This window comes from Gobio gobio (assembly GCF_949357685.1).
Source record: "Gobio gobio genome assembly, chromosome: 22".
NCBI lineage: Eukaryota > Metazoa > Chordata > Actinopteri > Cypriniformes > Gobionidae > Gobio > Gobio gobio.
The window spans coordinates 36238113-36249532 of record NC_137118.1 but is presented as its reverse complement, the minus strand read 5'-3'; the positions used below and the strand labels follow the sequence as shown (position 1 = coordinate 36249532).

The following is an 11420-nucleotide window of genomic DNA, read 5'->3' as shown; positions in this document are numbered from 1 at the left end:
AGGTGTATATGACATTTTTATTTCAGACGAATAAAATCAAGGTTATATTACAAAAGTCCAGGCTAATCCAAGCACTAGAATTTGATTCATAGTTGCTCTGTTTTTGAAGTCCATAAAAAGTGCATCTGTCCATCAAATAACTGCTCCATGCGGCTCTGGGGTGTTAAAAAAAGATTTCGCGCTCGCATCTGAAGCACACACACACACACATACCATAATAAAGCCCCCTCTGACATACAAGTGCAAAAATTAGCTCCTTTTTCCAGCTTATTAATGGTCAAATACACTCAAAAATGTCACAAGGCCCATCTTGGGCAACACAGTCGTAACCAACTCACAGGAACAGTGTTTGGGATCCATGCGTGCGTCAGGTCTTAAAGGGACAGAAGTTATTTATTATTCAAACTACAAAAAGACAAACGATCACTTACGAGCACACATATTCCGAATGCCTTCAGCAGAATTCAAATGAGCCATTTTAATCTAGATTAATTCCAAGATTACAGTGAGATTAATCTAGATAAAAAAAATGTATCTATGCCCACCACTAATATATATATATATATATATATATATATATATATATATATATATATATATATATATATATATATATATATATATATATATATATATATATAATGATTTTGAAAGGGCCAGCAGAGAAGGCCCTGACAGCCCACCAGTGTGAAACATTAAAATATTTTGGTGGAAGTTTTTTAATTAAATGTTATATCTGAAACTGAAATTTGTCCTGCCAAAATGTTCACTCTAGTTAATTTTTAATTAGATAACCGATCCTGTGTCTCAGTCTGCCCCAGGGCCGTTGCTAGTGGGGTAAAAGGTGGTGACAATAATAGGGGCCTACTAAATCATGCTATATATTACTCTACTCTTATGAATTATTAGTAATATATACATTTTAGTTAAATGAAAACCACAAAAACATGCAATTTAATTAAAGAAGTATTCCAAATCTCCTCTCTCTCTGCTCCCTAAAAATAGTTTACTCTGATGGTTATTAATTATTTCAGCTCAATCAGCGGAAAAAAGCAGAGAGGCCCAATATATCTGGAAGTCCCACCTAGTAAACAGAAAAAACTATCACAGTTGAGGCTGCTCCAAGAACAGTTGAACTTAGAAGCAACAGTCGAAGTGAGACTGACTGAAAATGTCAGGAAAAAAAATCTGGGTACCAGTAATGTCATGAAAAGGAAAGGAAGGAGGCCAGGAAAATTGGAAAAAGTCTATCAAAACGATGCCGATGTGATGGGATGCCATGCCCCGATATTTTTGCTACCTGATTTACTTTTGCGGGAATAGGACCCCGCCCGCACACTCCGGTACTGTCACATCTCTGTAGGGTGAAGTCAGCTAAAATGGGCTATCAGGTAAAATGGGACAAGTAAGGTTGTAGCATCATATCTCTTAATTTTTTTTTTTTTACAGCCAATCACATTAACTGATCTTGCATTGTTTCTTCAACACTTGTTGACATGTAACAATAGTTTTGATTCGTCTGGGTTTTTATGGTGGGCAGAGAGTGTTACATGAAGCTTGTCAGAGAAACAGTAAGGTAAGTGAGCCTGACATAGTACATTTCATCCATCATTAATAAGGGTACTAAAGCAATTATAAGTCAGCTAAGGTTTATGAATAATGTTTTGACATGCTCTTTCAAATAATAATAAAAAAAGTTTCATTTAAAAAAGAAACTTCTATTTTTGTGAAAGGTCATTTTTAGGTAGAAATGGCTGGTTAAGCTAAAATGGGCCACAGTTTTCAGCTAAAATTGGCTACACACACACACACACATTTTACACAGAAATTGAGGGTGAAAAATAGGTTTATAGGCTTAGATATGTATCCATACAAAATCTTAACAGTCTTTTAAAAGAAAATTGCATTGCAGACAGTATGGCAGGAGGACAAGTAAAGAAATTAAACAATGAGATAAGAAGAGAGAAGAGAAATGGAAAGAAAAGAATGTCAACTTTAAAAAAAAGAGGGTCGCGCTTAAAAAAGTTTGAAAACCACTGGCCTAATGCATCCCAAACTTTTCAACATCAACATTTTAATAAAATAATTATTATAATATGATAAACATTTTAATTTAATAATATAATATAATAATGGCCTTTAGAATTTTTTTTTTGAGGAGGTGGGGTAGTGCACTATAGGCCCCTGTGGTGTGGCTTAAGCTTTTGTCCTTAATTACTTTTACTTTTACTACTTTTACACTTTTACTTGAGTAAAAAGCTTGAGTTGATACTTTAACTTCTACAGAAGTCTTTTTAAACCCTAGTATCTATAATTTCTACCTGAGTAATGCTGCTCGTCCATGGTAACCCATTCCATGAAGCTCTCTCACACTGTTCTTGAGCTAATCTGAAGGCCACACAAAGTTTGGAGTTCTGTAGCAATTGAAAGTTGGCGACTTCTGCGCACTGTGTGCCTCAGCATGCGCTGACCCCGCTCTACGAGTTTACATGTCCTGTTGCTATTGTTCCCAATTGCTTCCACTTTGTTACCACTAACAGTTGACTGAAATATTTAGTAGTGTGGCAATTTCACGAATGGACATATTGCACAGGTGGCAACCTATCACAGTACCACGCTTGAATTCACTGAACTCCTAAGAGCGACCCATTCTTTCACAAATGTTTGTAGAAGCGTCTGCATGCCTAGGTGCTTGATTTAATACATCTTTGGCCGTGGAAATGATTGGAACACCTGAATTCAATGATTTGGAAGGGTGTTCCAATACCTTTGGCAATATAGTGTATAAATAAAAAAGCTGTAAGTATGATGTTGTTCACTTAAAGAAAACTACAAGTATACTTGTAGTATAAAACTAATAAATCAGTAGTTTACTGAGATCATACTTCAAAGTGCACTTTCATAAACTAAAAGAATGTGCTAAAAGTGTTTGACTAGTAAACTATTAGTATACCTATAAGACTTGTTGTATAGTTCCAGTACAAGCGAAAAACTTAGTTGTACTCAAAGTTTACTACTGTTACACTTAAAGCATACTTAAAAAGTATACTTTTATACACTAAAAACTGGTCCAATATAGTCCCATGTAGTATTTAAATGGTGCACTTACAAGTATACTTCTACATTGATATCATTATACTTACTACATAAAGTATACTTTAAAATATTCTTGAACTTTACTTAAGTATACTTAATAAAATGAACTTGAAGCAAGTTATCTGAGTCTGAAGAACAGACATGAAGTATCTGAAAGGCTCTTAATTTAACGTTCAAAATGAATATGCTCACATGCTCTTCAATTGAATTGGACATTTTAGTTTATTTGAAATAGTCAAGAACGTCAAATATTATTATACACATTCTTTAAAAAAGTTATCAAGAGTAAAATAGAAGTCCAGTGACAATATTGATCAGCAGAATACAGAAATACAATGAACAATTAATTAATGTGAACTGTTACCTATGCACATACATTTAAGTAAGTATTGTAGTTACGCTCCATCAATTTCTTGTTTCAGGGAAACTCGATTAACAGGACAGGAAGTAATTTTTCGTCAGCACACGGATGAGTGCTGGTGCTGCTGAACTCCTGGTGCTGCTGAACTCATACACCTTTGTCCCACTGAAGAGATACATTTTATCTGGAAGAAAAGAAATCAGAGAACATTATGAAATTGTACATTCATGCCAGAATTGAGTATTTGTATTGTTACAGATCTGTAGAAAAAGGAAGTTAGAAACACCTACCACCGATTAGGTGGGCTGCTGCAATCTCTCTAGTCACTCCTGGAAATCCATCTTCCAGTCGTTTGGGATTCCCTCTGTCCATTCTCTTCATCAGCTCATTATAGCTACCAAAAAAGGGAAATTTTACATTCTTATGTCAATTTGGAGCAAATGTAATTGCTTTTGTTTATGATACGGCACTTGACCCACCTGTAGTAGTATGTGTCAAAGAAGAGCAGTGTTTTTCCTGAGGTTTTGTCATAGACGGCAGCACTGACTTTTGTCACAGATGCTGGCAGACCAAAGCTGCTGAGAGGCTTGGGATAGCCCGGCTCAACACTGTTGCTGTTAAAAGCCCAGACTTGTTTACCTATAAATAAATACAGGCAATACGTGTTTTGTTTTTGTTTTCCTGAGGATTTTACAGAGGTTGTACTTTGGAAAAAGGTGACTGTGGTTTCAGCATTCTCAGATTGTTTGAGAAGATACCTTTGAATAGGAAAAGTATTTTTTTAGGATCCTCGTAAGCAGCATCAATATTATCCGGGGCATCGGGCCACACATTCTTGATTAGATGTTTTGTCACTTCCACTCGAAGTGGAGACTTACGCCAGACAAATCTGCACAGAGGATGTATACACAAACATACAGTTAGTCCATATATATTTGGACACAGGCATAATTTTCATACTCTTGGCTCTACCAGAATAAAATTAAAATGAAACAACCAAGATGAATTTGAAGTGCAGACTTTCAGCTTTAATTCAAGGGGTTCACCCCCCGGCCCGTAATGCATTGTGTTTCTGTTTGAGTCCCTTAATTGTCCTCAGTGTGGAAAGATGGATCTCAAAATCATACAGTCACTGCTGGAGAGGGTTCAAATATGAAAAAGATGCTGGAAAACGGAAGAATGTGCAGGACCTGGAGGATTTTTCTGAAGACCATTGGGCAGTTTAACTGCTCAGGACAAACAAGGGACTCAAGCGATTAATAAACATTTGATCTGAGTCATTTTAATAAATTCAGCTATTTTTGTGTGTTGTGGACTATATGTAAATTTTTTTTATGTAAAATATATTATTCAGGACAGTGCTAAATAAAAAATAACATGCATTTTGTATGATCCCTCTTATTTAGTTAAAATTATTCCCATTTTCACAGATTCTGCAACCAGTTCACATACTTTTTCTTGTTTGTGTACATACTGTATATATATATATGTATGTATGTATATATATATATATATATATACACACACACACACACACACACACCTGTCCTTGAAGAACATTGTTTCTCCCTTAAGTGTTGTAACTGCATCCAAGATCAGGTTAGGGTCACAAACATTAGGAGTCATTGGTGCTGAACTAGGTCTGATGGTGGTTGTATCTTCGTTTGGGCCTGAAAGAAATACCACATTGTAAAAAAACAACTAAATATGTTTCACTCAAAAATTATGGATGTATTCTTGAAGATCATATTACCATAGAGCGACTGAATCCCTGTAATGTCATCAGAGGGCAGAGAGAAACGTTCTGGATCAGTGAAGCTGTATATGGGAAACATCAGAGCTCCAGGAACATTGGAATGAGAAAGACCCAAAGAGTGACCAAATTCATGGGCAGCCACCAAGAACAGGTCATAACCTGCAGAGAAATTAAGTGCCACTTTAGATTTTTACTTGAAATCAAAGTGGCGATTAAGACAAATCTCTGAAAACTACATTTAGCAAAACTAAATGCACAAAACTAAAAAACAAGACAAATTACATTTATCTCTTGGTAAGTGGAAAGTGAAAACCTCATCATCATCGAAATGTGCATCTCCACCAGTTCCAGGTGAGGGAGGGAAAGCATGAGCCAAAATGCCTTGTGGTCCATTAAATGGGAAAAAATCACCATGTTCTGTAGGAAAGAGTTTGGCTTTACACTGAATTTTTTTTATATATTTAATATATAAAATAATTATATTTTGGAAATCAAATGAATCTGTGCTTTATTTTTAAGAAATTTCAGTTGCAATTAAGGATGTTACAATTCACTCGTTTTCTTCGACTTTTAAATGTTGAATAGTTTGTGTTGGCCAGTAATTGATCAAATGATTCTGTGATTGTTTATTGTTTCTTATGATCATTCATTGAAACATTTGCCAGATTTTTTTAATAAAAATGAAAATACTTTAATTAAATGGAAACTTCATTATTTCGTATAATATAAAACTGCTATTTTGTTAGTATCAATGGCGAGAACAAAACATAATTTCGGTTTTCCCTTTTTATATTTGCATATGTGGCGGACGCAGGCCAGTAAGAGCTCTGCGTGTAAACCTCACTCCCCTGGCCTCAAGAGGTGTGATAGCGACTGATTCTAGCAGCTGTGGTCTTTAGTGTCCTTGTTAGAGCGCCCGCCTCCCACGCCAGGGACCCCAGTTCGAATCCTACTCAGAGTGGGTCGAATAGGACCAGTTACCGTAAGATTTGTGCATGTAAACCTCACTCCTCTGGCCTCAAGAGGCACGTTAGTGGCTGCGGTCTTTAGCGACCTTGTTAGCACCCGCCTCCCACGCCGGAGACCCTGTATCGAAATCCTGCTAAAAGCGAGATGAGTAGGACCAGTTACACATACATAGTTATAGTATTATTTTTACAACAGTAAGTTACGTCCATTACATTCGCAAATATGCAAAAGGGAAAACCAAAATCATGCTTTGTGCTCAGTTGATACTAACAAAATACGTTTTATATTAGACTAAATAATGAAGTTTCCATTTAATTAGAGTTTTTTCATTTTTACTATGAAAATCTGGGAAATGTTTCAATGAATGATCGTATGGAACAAAAAACGATCATATGATCATGCGATCATGTGATCAATTATTAGCCAACACAAACTATTCAAGATTTAAAAGTCATAGAAGTAAACAAGTAATTTTTTTTTTAAATAATTCATCAAAACCTTAAAAGCACATGGTTAATACAGAAAAACAAACATAAATAAATGGATCGAGGGAACATACCTTTTGTAGCAAAGGAGATCATGATGTCAGCTGTGCCGCTGTAGATACGGGTGAATCTCAGAGGAGTGACATCTGCCCACACTTTCAGGGCTCTTTTGATGGAATCATCCACCTCTGCTACTGACATGTCAGGGGTGTAGTTCTCAATCCTGTGGAAAAAGTCCATATCTATCTGGTTCTTTTACTCTGTCTTTTTTCTGTGACACCAAAAGAACTGATATCATACACACCTGTAGGTGAGCTTGTTGGTCTGCCATTTGGGTCCGTCTACAAAGGTGGAGTACGCAGCAACATCTGGAACTCCACAGCGGGGCTTCTTCATCACCTCTATTGTTTTTTTGTCCAGCCTTCCAGTGACCTTAAGCCCAAAAAACTCCTGCATCTCTTTCAATTTCTCAGTCACTGGATCCAGATGGGGGGGGTCCAAATCCATGATTATTAGCTTCATTTACTTTAGATACTGAGTTAATATCCGGTTTTTTTTTATTTTGCAGTTCGTAGAAGCTCTTCAGGTAACTCTAAAGACAACAAAAACAGAATTATTGAAATAATTAGGCCTATAACAATAGACAAAACAATCAACAAGCATATATAAAAACCCCAAACCTTTGCAATGTCATAATCATCATTGTCATAATCAATAGGCTTTTCAGTCGGTACTGCGTGAATAACAAACACCAGGTTTGCAAGAAAACACAGCTGGCGATGAATCCTCCTCATGTTAAGTTCTTACGATTTTGAGCTTTACTTCTGATTGATAAGCGGTTGATGGAGGCTTAAATACTCTTAAAACTGTGAGGTGTTGAGCAACAAGTACAATTAGCAGCTATAAATTCTGTGAGTAATCCATCAAACTGACAGGCAAGACAATATAGGCAATTTAAGGACAGAAGAAATCAATGGGAAATCTCTAATTTTGAGAAGAAATCTGGGCATGTGTGCAAAGAGAGTAAGGTGTGCTTGGGGTGTTATGCAAGATCTGCAGGTAACGACAATCGTTGTCACTCTTTATTGTCAGATGGATGAGTAATATTTTATAATGAATGAACAAATGATGACTGAGGCTTTCTACCAATAATGCATATGTTATGAAAGTGGTGTCATGAAAACTGTCATGAAAGTGGTCCACATGGCTTGTGCCACACGTGTTTAATTAAGTTTAATTATCTGAACGTGCTTCTCCCGAAATTTGTTAATAAAACATCACTAGTTGATGGGCCCCATTGACTTCCATAGTATGGAGAGAAAAAAAATACAATGAAAGTGAATGTGGCCCATCAACTGTTTGACCGACATTCTTCAAAATATATTCTTTTGTGTTTAACAGAAGAAAGAAATTCATACAGGTTTGGAAAGTTGATGGTGAGTAAATAATGACAATTTTAATTTTTGGATGAACTGACCCTTTAAGAACGAATTCTTATTTACAAGAACAGCCTGGCAGGAGAATAACAATCTCCTAGACATGGGCTACAATGATAATTATGGGTTGTGGATATATAGAACATGGATTAACTGAAAATTCAAATGAGTCACTAGGACACCAGAGTGGAGATTCCGGATTTGTGTAACACAGACAAATGGAGAATGTTGAAGGAAACATCTTGGCTTAACTGTCATTAAATTAATATTACATTGACATCGCCCTTGAAAACAGTTGAGATGTAATTTGTTCTTCTCCCAAACACGGGAGTTTCTTCTTTTTAGGTGTGTAGGAAATATTTCCTGCCTTAACCCTCTGGTGCTCTTCGTTTAGGGGTTGCATTGGTTTTCTTCCCGGTCATAAGTGACTGGACACCTAAAAATTAAAGTTCCTCCACCCTAGTAAAACCAATGCAATTTAATTTTCTCCAATAATATTTTTTCTTTTTAATTTTTCTATTTTGAGAAGATTTGATGGGTTTTTTTATATTTATGCAATAATTATGGTCTATTTTTGCCATTGAAAATTATACAATTTTTTTTTTTTAATTATTGCAGTATTTCAGGTTAAAATAGAGACTAGGCCTTCAAAAAACAATTATTTTCAGATAAGCACCCTCTTTTTGAATTATTTAAGAAATCATGCAACCATGGGTGTAATCACTAGAGGTCTCTATGGAGAATTCCATAGTTCTATTTTGAACACATTTAATGATTTTTCTTTTGATGGATTTGAATAAATATCTAAAAATATCAAAGACTATTTATTATAAAGTTTTAGATTTTTTGTTGTTGTTAGAAATATAGATTTTTTTCTGTGAATTTGTGTTTTTGCAGATTTCCCATTCATTTTTGACCGAAGAGCACAAGTGGGAGTATTTTTTTACAACCACTTAGCATGCTCGAATCATGCCCTCAATTTTTATGTGTTTACATTCCTAATGCTAGAAAAGTCACCAAGTTTCATATCATTCTATGAAAGTGAATACTATGAAAGTGAATGTGGCCCATCAACTGTTTGACCGACATTCTTCAAAATATATTCCTTTGTGTTTAACAGAAGAAAGAAATTCATACAGGTTTGGAAATTTGATGGTGAGTAAATAATGACAATTTTCATTTTTGGATGAACTGACCCTTTAAGAACGAATTCTTATTTACAAGAACAGCCTGGCAGGAGAATAACAATCTCCTAGACATGGGCTACAATGATAATTATGGGTTGTGGATATATAGAACATGGATTAACTGAAAATTCAAATGAGTCACTAGGACACCAGAGTGGAGATTCCGGATTTGTGTAACACAGACAAATGGAGAATGTTGAAGGAAACATCTTGGCTTAACTGTCATTAAATTAATATTACATTGACATCGCCCTTGAAAACAGTTGAGATGTAATTTGTTCTTCTCCCAAACACGGGAGTTTCTTCTTTTTAGGTGTGTAGGAAATATTTCCTGCCTTAACCCTCTGGTGCTCTTCGTTTAGGGGTTGCATTGGTTGTCTTCCCTGACATAAGTGACTGGACACCTAAAAATTAAACTTCCTCCACCCTAGTAAAACCAATGCAATTAAATTTTCTCCAATAATATTTTTTCTTTTTAATTTTTCTATTTTGAGAAGATTTGATGGTATTTTTTTATATTTATGCAATAATTATAGTCTATTTTTGCCATTGAAAATTATACATTTTTTTTTTTTAATTATTGCAGTATTTCAGGTTAAAATAGAGACTAGGCCTTCAAAAAACAATTATTTTCAGATAAGCACCCTCTTTTTGAATTATTTAAGAAATCATGCAACCATGGGTGTAATCACTAGAGGTCTCTATGGAGAATTCCATAGTTCTATTTTGAACACACTTAATGATTTTTCTTTTGATGGATTTGAATATATATCTAAAAATATCAAAGACTATTTATTATAAAGTTTTAGATTTTTTGTTGTTGTTAGAAATATAGATTTTTTTCTGTGAATTTGTGTTTTTGCAGATTTCCCACTGTGTTTACATTCCTAATGCTAGAAAAGTCACCAAGTTTCATGTCATTCTGATGAAGCTGTGATTTAAAAAAAAATTCAAAATGTGGTTCATAGGTTCAGTTTTTCATAGGTGTGTGTGTGTGTGTGTGTATAAGTGTGTGTGTGTGTGTGTGTGTGTGTGAGTGGATGTGTCAATATCACACTCTTGATGTTTTAGAGTGTCACCCCTTCACTGCTGTGTACTTTTTACAGCATTGTGGACGATTTGTAGATTGTACTCACACAAATTCTGTGAATTTTTGTGTTTTTGCAGATTTCCCATTCATTTCCTATGGGGGTCATTTTTGACCGAAGAGCACAAGTGGGAGCATTTTTTTGTGACCACTTAGCATGCTCGAATCATGCCCTCATTTTTTTGTGTTAACATACCTAAATGCTTGAAAAGTCACCAAGTTTCATATTTTTCCGATGAAGCTTTGATTTAAAAAAATTAAAAATGTGGTTCATAAGTTCAGTTCCTTTTCGTTCAGTCACTACGACATACGTTAGTGACTAACGAATGGGGGTTTCGCCTAGAAGCCAATTACCTTCGAGGTGTTTAACCCTTTCGCACGTACGTTCTAAATATTCAGACTGGTAGCCTGGCGTGAGTTTTTTTAATGCGACCGTTATTATGCCATGACACGCGTTCTAATTTCCATGGTAACACACATCAACCTTGACACGTGAGTTTTCGCAATCACAATGGCGCTCATGGTGGATGACCGCGTGCAGGTGAGCACTCTGAATGTTTTGCTTTATTTTTTCATTCAAAACCTCTCACATTATTTGTTAGCGTGTACACACTCTGGTTGACATGTTTATGTTGCTTTATTTTTCCCACTGCTTTGAATTTCGCTTGCACACGGCATTTCTCCCTCACAACATCCGCGTGACAATTGGTGAGTATATTTTAGTTTTTTTTCCTAATTTGGAGCACATATAATTATTTACAAGCATGCAATAAATATGAATAAAGATGTTAAAAAAATTATCTTGTAAAACAAACAGTCCTCAATAATGTGGACGTTCAAATGTCATGTTTGTCGTTTTGCACATTGCAAATATGCTCCGTGCATTCGGTAAAGTTATTAGGGTTCAGTTGACTTGAAAAGTAACATGAATAAATTATATATTATTTATGTTTTAGTGTTAATATTGTTACTGAGTTTTATATCTGACTAGCAAAGCAGAGAAAAGCTATATGGTCACGCCTCACTTACATTAGCTTGCATAT

General features: G+C 35.3%; 1 protein-coding gene across 1 annotated transcript; it reads right to left on the bottom strand.

The window, feature by feature from the left end:
* Positions 1 to 3297: 3297 nt before the first annotated feature.
* LOC307118928 (collagenase 3-like) lies at positions 3298 to 8033 on the bottom strand. The gene is made up of 9 exons (XM_079804799.1): positions 6972 to 8033; positions 6742 to 6890; positions 5496 to 5630; positions 5211 to 5372; positions 5001 to 5127; positions 4216 to 4346; positions 3937 to 4096; positions 3748 to 3851; positions 3298 to 3641 (listed from the first exon to the last, which is right to left on the bottom strand). The coding sequence occupies exons 1-9, from the start codon at positions 7187 to 7189 to the stop codon at positions 3529 to 3531; spliced, it is 1299 nt and encodes a 432-aa protein (XP_079660925.1). The 5' UTR covers positions 7190 to 8033; the 3' UTR covers positions 3298 to 3528.
* Positions 8034 to 11420: the final 3387 nt, after the last annotated feature.